Consider the following 15,802-nt stretch of genomic DNA (forward strand, 5'->3'; position numbering starts at 1 on the left):
TGCCATGGGTGTGTTCATACAGATATGCAAATTACAAATGCGAGCAAGTGCTTCTTTATTTAAAAGGATAGTCTACTTTTGCAAGAGGCATGGTCATCGCAATGAAGAAAGATCATGTGAGATCAATGACCTAATGTTCAACTCCATGTATCGAAATTGCATCTGCAAGGAGAAAGGCCTCCACTGGCATGACACGAATCCTGACATATTGTATGATAGACGTGATGCAACACTGCACAGAAATGAGACAAACATAGCTCTATAAAACTGTATCAAGAGCAGTATGATCTAAAAATGTGATTGGTTTGGATATCACTGAAGAGAAATCATATAAAAGTTGATTTGTGCAGAGACTGACTAGTATTATCAACGCAACCCTGAAGGCCCATGAGCAAGAATTCATCAAAAATCTCTCTGTGTGAGTTTTATTAAGGAATCAAAACTCAGGGTGAGAATATTATAGGCCTAATTAATCTCCAAATGTGCTGTCATCACGTCAGTCACAAATTTTGTCTAATTTCTATCAAAATTTTAACAATTTCATCTCTTGTTTATGGATGGTCTTTTCAGCAACCCATGTAGCTTTCTTCAAGCAAGCTGTTCAATTTTTCACTGCATACTCGCTATCAAAACTTTAATGACCGTTAATTGATGATTATACATTACACAGTTTGTTTCATCTGATCACTGAATTTATGGAGAATATAGTGCAAGAAATAAGGTGCAGAAATTACCTCTGAATTTGTAAAATGTGAAGAAATTCAAAAGTTCTGCATACTTTATTTTGAAATAAAAGTGTTGATTTCCTTCCTATTTCTGACAAGCCTGTCTTTCTTCTAATTACTGACACTTCAACAAAGTTTCAAGATATGTTGAAAGTGAAACACTTCAGCATGCCAGCTTCTTCTTTTATTTTTTGTAACTGCACTAATACACAGTAAATTCTCTCGTGACGTTCATGCTGTATAAAGAAGCACCACATGGTTATAAACGTACAATTTAAAGGCACTGCATGTCAAATAATATCAAATCTTATTATCTCTTGACTGGAGTGATCACTCATCACCATTTCTTGGTCAGAACAGGTACAAATACGCAGTCTAACACATTTAATGTGATTCTAACAAAAACGCCCTTTTTATCATTAAAGTCAGGTTTTCAGAGTGGGGATCCCTACTAGGAAGAGTGCTAACTGGGACGCCCTCTAATGCCCTCTCCATATAATGAAATACTAGAGCTCTTATCGGTGACTCAAGATGCCTTCCTCCTGGTAACCCTCGAGGCTACATCACCACTCAGCTAATAAAAGTCTCCAACTTGAGCTCTCTAATCTCTGCAGTTAGAGGTAATAGGATTTTGGTCTTTCTGTCATATTCTTGTTTGTTTTTTTCTCTCCTTTTTTTTTTTTTTTTTTGGGGGGGGGGGCATGTTAAAAGGAGACAGACTTTACTTATATCAAGTTACACATGACTCATTTGTCAGAAGAAACCTGGCAAATATCATCTTTGCCAGTGCCTGTGATGGGCCTCAGAGGCCAGAATCACTTCTTTCATCTTATTCCTAAAACTTAAAGCCTCAATCATCTTTTCCAATGAAATGAAACAATATATATACCTAGATAATTCCTTTTCTAAGCAGGATGTCTATGAATGTCAATAACTCTAATAGATTTGTACATACTCTTTTACGGCATTCAAAGTCACAATTTAGCATGGCACGGTATGTCTTGTAAATGCATGAGACATGGTAATACCAAGCCTTAAGTACAGTGTAGGCCAAGAGTTTTGGCATGCGCCTGAATCCAGCTACTTTGGAGGCAGGGGCAGTGATATTATGGCTCAGTCAGTAGTGCGTCTGCCTTCAGAATTAAGGATACCAGATTCGATTCCGAGTCTCACTGAGCAATGTTGTGTGTTTAATCATATCGTCTCATGTGGTAATTGAGGCAAAACACTCTGTTCCTCAAACAGGACCTTAAAAGGAGGTCCATGTGTGAGCTACCCACGACTCACGCACGTAAAAGATCCCACTTCATTCATTCATTGCAAAGAGCAGGGTGCCAACCCAGTGAAGTGGTCCCCCATCCACCCACACAAGAAAACGGACGAATGATGCCGACCCCTCGTGGTTCACCCCTGGTGACTAGCAATAGTCAGCAAACGGTATCAACCAGGCACAGTGTGCCATACATATGCTAGAAGAAGAAGAAGAAGAAGTGCAGTGTACACTGTACAGTTAAAAGTTCTCATCACACAACATTTTTACATATCAACAGGGCAGAAAATCTGGGTAACTGAGATCGTTCTGCTTGCCCTGAGCAAGTGAACACACAAATTGTACAGCTTTGTAGGTACCCTGCTGCAAAAGTGCACCCCCTTCATTCATTTGGAATCTGAGGGACATACTTTCCTACATGAATTGCAAAAGTTAATTAAATGCAAGGTACAGTCTAATACTTCATATGAATATACATGTCTGAAATTTATCCTAGCCAGATTTTTTTTTTTCTAATGCTCTGTGGAACTGCATATAAAATTCACTTCACATCATTTCTTTATCTGCAGGGAAGTGACCGATAGCCAGTTTTGAGTCCCCCTGTCTAGGAGGAGGACATCAGGAGGACCTCCGGAGGACATGCCAGAAGAAAACAAGCATTTTTTTTTAACACAAACTCAGTAGGGGGGGGGGGGGTGAGAGAGAGACCCCCATTTAGATTCCACTGGTTATTAAGTGCGAAGTCGGCATATGTTTCTATGGAAACCAGTAGGCTGGTGTCTCTCCTCCATAGAGGTGGCAGTTTCTCGTACCGGGTAGGCCTACGTACATCATGAATAGCACTCTCCCACAAACAGTGCAGGTCACGGGAAACTGTGTGTGTGCCGTGTTCATGCCATGTTCATGCTGTGTTCATGCTGTATTCATGCTGAGACTGTTTTAAAGAGTCCCCTCATCTGGTGTGAAGATGGCACAACCTCTTAGAGGTTGCGCTAGACTCGTGCTAGGCTGTCGAGCACGACATTCACGCCAGACTCACACCGGACTCACTCCAGACTCATGCTCGATGCTTTATGCCATGACCATTTAGAGCCTCATCGTCTGGCATGAACATGGCACAACCTCTTAACCCATTGAGGACGGTTTGATTTTGCTACAACACACGTTTCCCATAGACACCTGCCCGAGTATACTCGGGACTCGTCCTCAACGGGTTAAGGTTGTGCCATGTTCCAGAGGACTCTAAACAGGGTTATGAGTAACACACAACAGCAACATCAGGATTGTGTGTTATAAGTTAATAAAAGGAATTTTTAATATGCTCTCTCGTTCGTATGCAACTATTGACAGTGACAGTGACGCCACATCATTTAATAGCAGGGAGTAATTTTCAAATTCAAATTTGATTAGCAATTTCAGCAGATGAACAATAATTTCAAATGGTATCCTGTACACTTCTATGGAAGAAAAGTGCTACACATAAGTTAGTTTGTGTAGCAGTGGTGTCAAAATGGACAGCAAATTGAGATGTGATACCAGGAATATTATTCCCTGAATAGCAAATTGGAAAAATCTTGCCCAAGATCAGGAACCATAAAAACTGGTTGTTCAGGAACTAGTTGTAACATAAAAAAAGCATCCAGTATATGAAGAATATTTTATATTTTATCCTCCAGTTGTACTTGTCACACAGTTCAGTGCACAGTTCAATACTACAGACAAGTTATTAGAATTCAAAATGTCACATTTGTGGCTTTAATTGAAATGAGCTGAGCGATGCCACAAACAATGTGGTAAACAATCTGAGCTGGAAGGATGCCAGAAATGTCACAAATTTTCATGGAGAATCAAGGGAACATGCTTGATCATGTACGAACTTGCTTGTAACTCAAGATTATGCCAGCATGCTGATCAGCTAGACAGCAAACAGTAGTTGACTTTTTTTTTCCCCACCAATGTCTAGCACACTATGCCCCATTACATTATCCTATTATTGTCAATTCCAGCTTCATCTATGCACATGTTGGTTCATGAATGCAGAAATAGCGCAGCGAGTGCATGCATGAGCAGTCAACCAGCTGCAGGCACCATTCTACTTCTTGGGGATTTTTCCCCCCTTTACATTGGAGACTGGAATTCATTAATTCTATCCCATCCTCCTCATCTCCCACCGCCCCCCCCCCCCCCCCCCCCCCTTTGGACCCAGTCCACTCCAACTCCTGCAAAAGGGATGAAACTCAAACTAGCAGTACAGATGTATGTCAAAGTTCTCCTTTGTTACAGCAAACAGAACTAAAAGCACCCAGGGACAAATGTTGATTACAAATTTGAACAAAGTGGCATGTTCAGTATCTACCACAGTAGTGATAATACGCATTCATCCTGTGTCAGGATAAGAATACTGCTAACAAGTGCTATCCAGGGCAGTTTGAGCATACATGTTGACCCAATTGGTAGGACATCAATTTATTGTTCATACATTTATAGCAATTATACCCCACGGCAAACAGAAGTTTATGCCACATTGAATGATACGCTGCTCACATCAGCAGAGTATCAAAACCTCTACTGGTATCACTGTGTAAACCTATTTAAACAAACAACAGCTGATAGGAGACTTTTGGACAACCTGACAATGTCAAGCATTTGATGAGTTCAAGTTACAGCACTTAGCAGCCCCCATGTGCACCCACAGTCATATCTCGTTCAGTTCCCGCGCTTGACATTTTTTTACAAGTTCAAACACAATGACTTCTTTTCCCGCCAAAACGAACACTTTGTCCAATGATTAACAATGCAGGGTGATTGGCTTTTGGCCAAGCTTTCCACTGTGTGTACATTCGCAGTTTACTCGCACCAGGGTCCCTCACGTACTGTACTTGTAAATGCAGTAAAATAAAAGCTGTCCCTAAAGCAACCATAGTATAATAGCTTCAGGAGATCAAATGGACCTTTGTCACTCTTCTGAATTTGAAGGACTGGACTTGAAAAGAGATATGCTCTACCTTACATTTACTGGACTTCACAACTTTGCTATCGCACAACAAACATAAAATGTTGTTCCCCAATAAAAAGGTAGGTGGAAAGCAATTCAAATCACCTACTCTACCTCTCTCCATATTACAGGAAATTTCAATGAGCCCCAACATTTAATTTATTGAATGGTGTTAAACAGTCAACTAGAAATGCAAAAGTCCAAAAACTTTACTGATGCATTTGAAACATCCAAACTGCTTGTTGAAAGGCTGATTAGGGAAAAGGGAAAATCTTTTTTTGATGTCAACTTGCCTGTGATCAGGGAAAATATAAGAGAGTCATCATAACAGCACTCACATCACTTAGTACAAACATACTGGGTAATGTAGGGCCTCCACATACACATTCTTTCTGAGATGAATTATGACCACCTATTTTCTTGCGAACTCAGAATGCACAAGAATATGGGCAGCTTGTTGACGGCATTCAGCTACACAGTCCCAGTCAAGCATATTTAGGTAGGCACACATATACACAAACACATGCGACTGCAACTTCTCATAACACCTTCCGTGCTCAAGGAGGATCTCTTGGATATTAAACTATTATCTGTATCAAAAAGAAATTACTGTAAATATTGTATTAAATTGATAAGATTAAAGGCTATGAGACCAACATGCAGGATAAATGTAGGCTTAATGGGTTTATTGCTGACAATGAACAAAATGCAAATGCTACATTTATACAAGATAATTTGGCAAAAGTGATGTTCCAACAGATGGTCAAACAGTCTAAACCTCAACAGCAGGAAAAACAAATTCTAGCTCAACTTAAATACTTGAGTGCTCTTCTCAGAGCTATAGTTTAAGATAACAACAAAATAAGTAGATGAATGATATCTTGAAATAAATAGATAGTCTCTAAGGGAGGTTGACTTGCAAAATTTATGGAAAATTTACCGGACCTGTAAATACCGACAAGAAAAAGCTAAATTGACTTATATAATAATTGGAAAGTACCTTTTTTTTTTGTCAATGCTTAGCTATCGTAGAGCACAACTTACCCAGATCTCTTTCTTGGGCAGTTTATGCTCTGGTCTCAGCTCGCTTCCGAGCACACTCGCCATCTCCTCCGCACTACTCCCCAGCTGTGGGGTGACCTTGCGAGAGACTGCGATGACCGTCCGATGCACGCCCAGACCGTGGCGTTCAGACGAGCTTTGTGAACTCGATGACTGACGTCGTCTCCTGTTCGGTTGCTGTGTGCTGCTAGAAGACTGTTTCCTTTTGCGCTTTCTGGACTTTGGCATCTGAACGATGAAAAAGTATCAAGGGGGGAATCAAAGATAAATTGCTTCTTGTGATAACGTAATGTCCACTCAACACATCATTCAAGCAAATTCTTCTAACTCTTAACCTCTTCGCCAACATTGTGCTAACAACAAAAACTTCTCAAAATCTGCACCCCAAGAAATCACTAGGACCTGCAAATATTACGAGAAGAATGTGCATCAGCACTTTGTCTGGGACTTGGTGTACAACAAAGTCCTGCAAAATGGACCTATTAGAATATTGAAATTTTTTTTTTAAAGTTGACAGCAGATACAATTGTACATGCAGTTTGTTCTCCAACTTTGGTTTGATTCCAGTGCAACTAGGATATAAAACATCAAATACAAGAATTTTGTAATGTAGATCCAAGACACTTGAATAGAGTGTGCACTGCCATCTTGCTACCATCTAATCATTGAAATGACCATACTCAGGGAAACGGGCATTTCAGGTCATAGTGTGTACTGTAACATCCATGAATACACACAGACCCACATGTACAATGTAAAATATAAACAGCTAAATCTCTACATTGTAGCTGTCGATCAATGCCTCTATAATGCTTGGAGATACCAGTCCCCCCCCCCCCCCACACACACACAAATAAATAAAAGATAAATAAAAATGAAACAAACAAAAATGAGACAATGTTCCACAGTCATCTCATTTCATCTGTTCAAGGGATTTTTATATGATAACATATTTTCAGATGGGCATATAGTATACATTGTAGCTTCGGGATTACTGCATCAAGGTAAGGTAAGGGTGTTGTAGATGACAGAGAATACGACAAAGGAATTTCTCAACGTGTAGTCAACCTCTGGAACAGCCTACCACTTTAAGCCACCAATAGCAACAGTATAAACTCCTTCAAATTAAATTTAGAGAAGGTATGGAAACATGAATTCAACCGTTATGATCCAGATACCAAATTCCCATGATGCTCTTGCCCTACACATGCGAAGTCTTGCCCTACACAAGCGAATAGTAGTGCAAAAGATATTTGCAGCAAGAAGAGGATGCAGAGGGGCAAGTAAGTTCTGCATAATATGCCCAACATCAAGCCTCAAGGTAAATCAAGGTAAAATACAGAACTAATACGTCTAGAGTCTAAACCCATACAAGTATAGAGATGAACGTTCTCCATGCAATTGCAGCCCATGCAGCTCAGTGCACGGTGGCGGTGTAGAGGAGGCATTTATTGTTGGCCTTATTTGTTTCATTGATTACAGTCCAAAACTGCACCTTGAAAACTTGGATCATTGGGGATCATAACATATGCTGCCCAGTAGAGTGGAGCCTTGCCGGAAGCAAATGCCATGATGGTGTATTGCTAGTGTTTATACTGTGACACAAAACAATGAATGATGAAAACAATAAAACAAGAGAGGGGAAGGGGAAGACACAGTGAGACCAGGGAGGTGGCTCTCTTCCACTTCCCTGGTGAGATATGCCACAGGAGTCACACAGTTCTTAGTGCGATTCCAGTGAATGACAAGAATGAGTCGACTTTCACTTCTTTCGTTGTTCTTGTTTTTGTTTTTAACGGCAATTAAACTAAAAGGTAGTTTTTTTACTTTTACCTGAACTACCAGGTCCAACATAGCCAATTACAATTATAGAACTCGATATGAGGGCAAGATACGTATCTAGTACGGTAATAGTTAACAGTTAAATAGGTAACATTAGTCACTATCTAGTAATAAGATTAACATTAAGTAATTTATCCTGTCACTACCACAGACAGTACAAGTAACTAATACTATTACGTTACCAGTTCAGTACAGTGTCAGACTGAAGTTGACTTCCCTGTAACAAGTGTGTGTAGGGCCTATGCACATTCAAAAAATTTACTTCCACTTTCTTAGGACTTTCACACAATATTCATGGGTCTTTGTGTTTTATTTTTAGTGTCATTAGCATGGCATTTGAATTTGTTTTTTCATCTCGCTAATAAGCCAAGTCATATTTTATTGAGTGTGAAAATAAAGCCCAAGGTTATTAACGTTAGACCGTCTTAGTTAGAGGAATTAAATCCCTAATCGAGTTCTTTAAAAAATAAAAATAAAAATAGAAGTAGGCCTTACTAGTAGAACAATTAAATGTTTACATTACCATCACATGTTCCACCAGCATTTGACCCATTGTGTATTCAACATTCGCCATCAAAATTCTGAAAGTGAAACGGGTTTATCCATCTGCTACAGTGCACGCCCGAAGAACAACGGGCACAGCGTTCCCTCGGCAGCTCCCCTCGCCGAAGTTCCCCGATACAATAAATGTGTCTCCCCTGCGAGCTGCTATCTGCTCCAAACAAAAAAGACCCCGAAAATCCGCCTCGAGAGCAGCTTACGACTAACCTTACCACCTCACTGATCGACAACAATATGACTAAACTCTTCCATTTACCTTATCTTTTGATTTCAGTCCGGCATTCTAATTTGAAGCGGGCATGAATGCACTTGTTTCTGATGTTCATTCACTCACATGGTACTTTTCTCGGCCTCTCTGCAGTACCGGTTGGACATGTTCAAACATGCTCGCGGATCCGGTTCCTGCATGCATGCAACACAGCGAGCTCTACGCAAGATTCCCAGCACTCTACGTAGGATGACCTATGCACAGAGCTCCGTGAGCATTCAGACGACAGACAGTCAAGCTTTTTGCGGGTTTCGTTCGCCGATATTGTGGCTTAGGCTGTTTCCCAGACGTCTTGATTTTTCGTGAACACAGACCACCCATTGACCCACGTGCTATCTTTATAGATTCGGAAATACGTTGTAATGACAGGCATAGGTTATTTCTCAAAATGAATGCTGTTTTGAAAATTTTGGGGATTATTGTATCGTTTACTAATTACCATGCAACTACATTACCATCCCGACTAATGAATAGGTCCTATTGACCTCGTATAGGCCTAAATACCTGCAGCCGTTATTATTATTATCATTATTTATTTGGCCATATTGCAATATACAGTACATGTAACATAATTACTATATACATTGTATGATATGAAACAACACAATAGTCCTATAGTGAAATAACTCTTTTGCATTACATCGTATTTAGGTTACGGTTGGATGGTTACTCGAGCACAAGATATATTACGTCATGTCATGAACAAACACAAAGCAGGTGTTCATGGGGTAATAGAAAGGATGGTTACGGCTGACTCCCCACCCTCACCCGACAAACACAAACACAAACATAATATACGGTATACCCAACTATCATAAAAGCCAGGCAGTACTGCGAATCGCGTTTAATATCCACCTAGCATCATTCTAAATTCATCCTTTTTCATGACATGCATGTCGGTATTGCATCATTGCTATGACAAGGGATCTTTCTTATAATTAACATTCTTGTAGGGCCTATTCATTAATTATTTCTAATTATATTTATCATCATAAATATAAATACAACATATTCTAAGAGGAGTCAAAACCGTTCTTATACAGTGCGTAATACATTTGACAAGGTCTCTATGCGCTTTAGAGTGGGAAACAAAGAGATAAACAGGAAAGTGTAATTACAGAAACAATAAAATGCTGCATAAATCATCATCTATAATCACTATATGTTACTTTTTGAACAGATACGTTTTTAAAAACGTATCTGATGAAAAAAAAATCATCAAATACACTTCATCTTTGAATTGTATGCTCTTTGATATTTCATATAGGCCCTAAGTGGTTTCTTATTAAAAGTTAAAAACCTGAACCCTCGTCTGAGCCCAAACTATACCATCCCCTTTAAATTTCCAGGGTTAAACTCACAGCATCCGGCCTACATTCAATCCACAGCATCGAAAGAAAGGGAAAAAAAAATGGTTTCAGCGCTCACCCCTCTCCCTCACCCTCAATCTCTCTCTCCCTCCCGCTTTTCTTGCCCCTCTTTTTCTGTCTTTTTGTTCTATTATATCTAAATCATTGTTACTATGTTAATTTGAACAGACATCTCTGCTTTCCTATATATACCTCGTCTCTATAGAGGAACATCAGAGGATGCTGGAAAGGGCTTTCAGACCCCAACACATCGACTATAAAAAAGAGAAAGTGAATGATGACGATTTCACTTTTTTACTAATTATATTCAAACGCAGATGTTTTTATATCACAGGTATTGGTTCCTTCATATCTCACTTTTCTGTCTTCCTTTTCACATTCTTTATTATTTTTTGTATTGGTTTTGTTTTCTTGTTTTTATTGTTTAGATATGAACATTTTAATTGTTTTGTTTGTTTGTTTTTTGTTTGTTTGTTTGTTTGTTTGTTTGTTTGTTTGTTTGTTTGTTTGTTTGTTTGTTTGTTTGTTTGTTTGTTATTGTTTTTTGTTTGGATTTTTGTGGGATATGTGTTTCGATCCTTGTCTACACGGGTTTCATTCATGTTTGGGCACCGTAAGATTATATTGACGCATTGATTTTCAGTAAATCTTAAATGTGTAGTGGTTCCAACGAAAATGACATCCATGAATCATTAAAACTTTTATAACAAAGGCCTTCATTTCGAAATGTATAGGTAATACTTAATCGTTGTGTTATATATAGGTAATACTTTATCATTGTGTTATAATAAAAAATGTAGGCCTACAGTCCCGTATAGTTTTAGAGTAACAAACAAATTGCTCCGCTTGCATCATGTCACGGCATGCTCGCTTGAAGAAAGGGGGGGGGGTCCACGAACAAAACAGACAAATACAATTAACGAAACAACAATAATGAATGCACTTTACTTCCTCGGCACACGCTTGCAGCTGTCGAGTGGCCGATTGCGTACACCTGCAACAATAGATGGCGCAATGCATTTTCGGATAGCGACCACTCTGATCAGTGGCTGCGACGGGTTTGAGGCAATAAGAGATTGTTGGTTGGAGTTACGAAGCTATCAGACAGCTACTTCACCATGTCAGGGCTTAGTTTCTTTTCTTTCTTTTTTTAAAGTGAAAACGGCGTATATATATACATATATATATATATATATATGAAAAGCACAGCTTTTATTTTTTTTTTGCAAAGATTTCTATTATACAAAGATTGCAAAATGTCTCGTATAAGAAGGCCGCATTGCAACGCAGTGGTATAATTATTTAGTGCAAAGAAAATATAAAGGAAAATAACATATGCCAATTAATATTTATTCTTACAGGTATAAAATATGATTGAAAGTGTATTAATGTACTCTCTAAAAAAATCGAGTGAAAATATTCACTCTTAAAGGAGTAAATACAAAAAAGAGTGAATTTAGAGTGAAACTGGAGTGAATTTGGAGTGAAAATGTTTATTTTCACTCGTTTTAGAGTGACCTCAGGGATCACTCCAAAATCTTCGAGTGATCCCTGAGGTCACTCCAAAATGAGTGAAAATGAACATTTTCACTCAAAATTCACTCCAATTTCACTCTAAATTTACTCTTTTTTGTATTCACTCCTTTAAGAGTGAATATTTTCACTCGATTTTTTTAGAGAGTAATGTGAATAGACTACTAGTAATTTTTGTGACTAATTGAACATTAAAACTAACACAAAAACAGCACAAGACATAGCCCTGTATCTCTCTTCCTCTCCTTCTTTCTCTCTCGTGTACATACATTATTGTTATAATAATGATAATAACGATAACAACAATAATAACAATAATAATAATAATAATAATAATAATAATAATTGTTATTATTATTATTATTATTATCATTATTATTATTATCATTTTTTATTATTATCATTATCATTATTATGACATAATTATGTCTTTATACACAACAACTATATCTATCGATGTATACATTATACTCGCACGCACTCACACAAAAATAATGTAATCAAACCATTTTGAATAGTCTTGTTTAAGTTTTGTTTTAACTCTTTAGCAAATAAAGATTCCTCTAGGAGTGCATTCTCCATTAAACACTATTAGCAACTTAATTAAATCTCTTGGTCACACCACCCCGTCCTATGTCATCCACTCAACTCATCGGTCTGACTCAGTACATGGTGCCATGACACGCAGAGCCTTGAAGGCTCTGATGACACGGTCGCAACACCGCCCTCTTTGTCGCTACTGGATTTCATTAGTATTTTCACAAAAACTTGATATGATGGCAACTCTTGCTGACAATTCCATAGCAACGGCAAGAATCCAGCTTACGGATTGGCTGTTGTTATGGGAAATTGCCATTCCAGCAAGAGTTGATATCCTAACATCTTTTATGAAACGGGGCCCTGGTGTCAGGCATTTGTCTTTGAAAAGATATACCACTTGCGTCTTTATAATCTTTTCGTGATCAAAATCAAAAGTAAAAAAAAAAGAAAAGTGGTTCCTCATGAAATCATATTCAGAAAGACAACGGATGAGGGCGTGTCATTTCTTTTGCAGGCGCCTGACGGTAACTGGCGACTTACGTGCACTGTGTAATTTTATTACTGTAACACTGAATTTATTGAATCAATGTGATTATCTCGTCTGTTTATATTTCGTAATGATATTAATAATACAATAACATGATTGATATGTTGATCTGAGAGTCAGTTAACCTTGTCGGTTTTGTTGTTGCTCTCAAAAGGAGTGAAATAAACTGATCTGAATCGAGAAAAAAAAATATGCACTGCTTTTTTTTTTCTCATGATATATTTACAGTCGGAACAAACGTACATGTATCAATGGCACACTCTGCTTTTAAAAGATTACATACCAGATATGCCATTTTCAACAACAAAAATATCCTCCAAACAACAAAAATATGTTATCTTTGTCCTACAAAATCTAGAAATGCCCCTTATACGTAAGGGCTTTTTACAATTGTAAATTTTTGCTTAGTCCCGTACCAACGGTGGGGCTAAGGGGGGGGGGGGGGGGGGGGGCTCACTGACCAATCAGAAACGAGGTAATCAAGTGCTGCCGGTGCGTGCGTGTACGTGTACAGTACACAGCGTAATCATGAATATTCATGTGGTTTGGAAAGTCCGGGGCTAAGAAACCCGAGTGTAAAATGGTCAGTTTTCTCCTTAGCCCCGGACAAGAGATAGTACTTGACTAATTGGCGAATGTAAAAAGCTGAAAAAATTGGTACGGGACTAACGATAGTCCTGGGTCAGAGAAAGTCCGGGGTTAAGAAACAGAAGTGTAAAAAGGGCTTTAAAAAGGTCAATTTTCTCCTTAGCCCCGGACAAGAGCTTACTACGGGACTAATTGGCGAGTGTAAAAAGCTGAAAAAATTGGTACGGGACTAACGATAGTCCTGGGTCAGAGAAAGTCCGGGGTTAAGAAACACAAGTGTAAAAAGGGCTTTAGTTCTATTGTCCACAGCGAAAGGGAGGTGCGGTGTTTATTGTTTCACCACTGGATCACATCTATATGCGAAAACATCCCAACTCTTGCTGCCGTATGAATTCATTAGTTGGTGTGTTACCCCTTTAAACATGTAGTGTCGAATTATGAACCCCTAGTAGTTTCGATATCACGTTACGTTTAGATTGTAAACATTATTAATTATACTCAAAGGGGGAGGGGAGGGATGTGCTACAAGGGGTGACACGACATCTAGGCATGATTAATAACCATTTGCAGATGAAACAAAAACCCAGCATTTCTGCTACAAAATAGTTCTAAAATGTGAGTTAGAGATAGAAACAACCAATGTAAAATTTGAATCAGTATAATCGATGTTAAGTATTGTTAAATATACAAAATGTGAACAATAGTTATAATAAAAATGTTTCCAGAGTTAACCGTCTACAGTTGTGGTTGATTGAGAAAAGCAGTGATATCTCTTTATATTTTAGGTTTTATTGCGAAAATTTTATATGGTATGATGTTTTGTGATACAATTGACTGACCTACACATATGCATCAATGATATCTTGAGAACATTTTTAAATCACTGCTCCCAAAGGTATAAAACAGGATCTTTATGCTCCTGCGACAACATTGCTCCTGTCTTACTTTCTTCACGGACTTCGGGTTAGGCTATACAGGGTTGTGAAAGGGTTTTAGGTTTAGCTTATTTAATGAGGATTATGATTAGGGTTAGGGTTATGTTCGTGAGTAGAATTTGTGACTGGCTTAGCCTGCAGAAAGTTCATGGACGCAATTGTCGCAGGAGCAAATGTCATGGAACCGCTTCAAGAAACGGCTCAAAGTTCGACAACCTATTTTGTGTGTGTTTTTTGTTGTTTTGTTTTTGTTTTTGTTTTTGTTTTGTCTTGTCTTTTTTTTTTTTTGCTTTACTTTTTTTTTTCTATTCAAAACTTACTTTCTTGTGCAATTCTGTGCACTGATAATACCGAACTCATGAACAGAGTAAAAGATTCTGAATTCTCTAGTGTGCCCGGGAAGGGAATCCGTTCTCGCTTGTTTATTAATACTATTATATTCGTCTTTAAGATTTATGTTTTTCATTCTCGTCACACCAATCTTGACTTTTCTCTCCCAACCAACCACCTTTTCCTCAGTTCTCTAATGTGTAGGCCCTATACACATCTTAGTATTTTGACTCTGTCTGTTTCTTTCTCAGCGTTTATTTGTGTTTCTGACTGTCTGTCTGCATGTCTCTGTCTGTTTCTTTCTTTCTCTGTCTCTCTCTCTCTAGGTACTCAGTTGGACAGGATTCTATTTTGTTTTAGTTAACCGCGTTATCTCGCGTTCAGTCCACTTGCATCCATTTATGAGCTGACATAGTGTCTCTCACCCCAACCTCCCCAATGTTCTCCATCTCTTTGACTACACGGTGTATATCAATCTATTTACCAATGTATCAATGTATGTAGGGCCTGTATGTATGTATGTATGTACAAATGTATGTATGTATGTAGGATCCTATGTATGTATGTACGTGTGTATGTGTAAGCTAGTGTGTTTATGTATGCATGTGTATGTATGTATGTATATATGTATTGCGTATTTATAACCGTCCATTTACCTATCTATCTATCTATCTATCTATCGATATCCATCTAACCACCTATTATCTCTCTATGCTATCTATCTATATATGATCTATCTATCTATCTGTTATATCTATCTTTTTCGTTTATATCATTCTAACTTACTCCATAGTTATTATGATGGATTCTGTCTTTCATTGTGGGTAATTCATCTCATCCATGCTCCATCCTGCCGTCCAGTCATAAGAAAACAACTTGTAACGCGCGTTCACAGGAAGAGAACACACAAAAGATATAGGTTTCACTTTTAATTCACACCAGGAAAAACACTATAATTACCATCATGACGTGTACAACAATAATGCGGTTTTTATTAACGCCAGTCGTTAAGGTAAATATAGTTTAGTTACGTTTTGAGGGAATCTTCAGCACACAATATCAGCTATAAAGCTCTCCGCAGAAAACAGTGCAATATTACTGCCTTAAGATTAGAGAGAAACATTCAAAAAACGAAAACAGAACATTATAGTATCGCCTTCAAAACATTCGAAGCATATTCAATAACCGTACGATCAGAGCATACTAAGTATATATTGTTCGTCTATCGACTGAAAT

At 38.2% G+C, this 15,802-nt stretch overlaps 1 protein-coding gene across 2 annotated transcripts in view; it reads right to left on the reverse strand.

Moving 5' to 3' along the window:
- LOC139720716 (uncharacterized) overlaps window positions 1–8,885 on the reverse strand; it is a 59,604-nt gene extending 50,719 nt beyond the window's left edge. Inside the window, exons 1-2 of one of the 2 annotated variants that reach the window (XM_071632069.1) lie at window positions 8,712–8,885; window positions 6,035–6,280 (exon numbers count right to left, since the gene is read on the reverse strand). In XM_071632069.1, the coding sequence (XP_071488170.1) occupies window positions 6,035–6,280 (246 nt within the window). In that variant the 5' untranslated portion in view covers window positions 8,712–8,885. Of the gene's footprint in view, window positions 1–6,034; window positions 6,281–8,417; window positions 8,674–8,711 lie in introns of those variants that run through there. The other variant, XM_071632068.1, reaches the window with a different exon arrangement.
- Window positions 8,886–15,802: the final 6,917 nt, after the last annotated feature.

This window comes from Diadema antillarum, unplaced genomic scaffold, assembly GCF_040938485.1.
Source record: "Diadema antillarum isolate AM-2024a unplaced genomic scaffold, OU_Dant_1.0 scf00000132, whole genome shotgun sequence".
In the NCBI taxonomy this organism is placed as follows: domain Eukaryota; kingdom Metazoa; phylum Echinodermata; class Echinoidea; order Diadematoida; family Diadematidae; genus Diadema; species Diadema antillarum.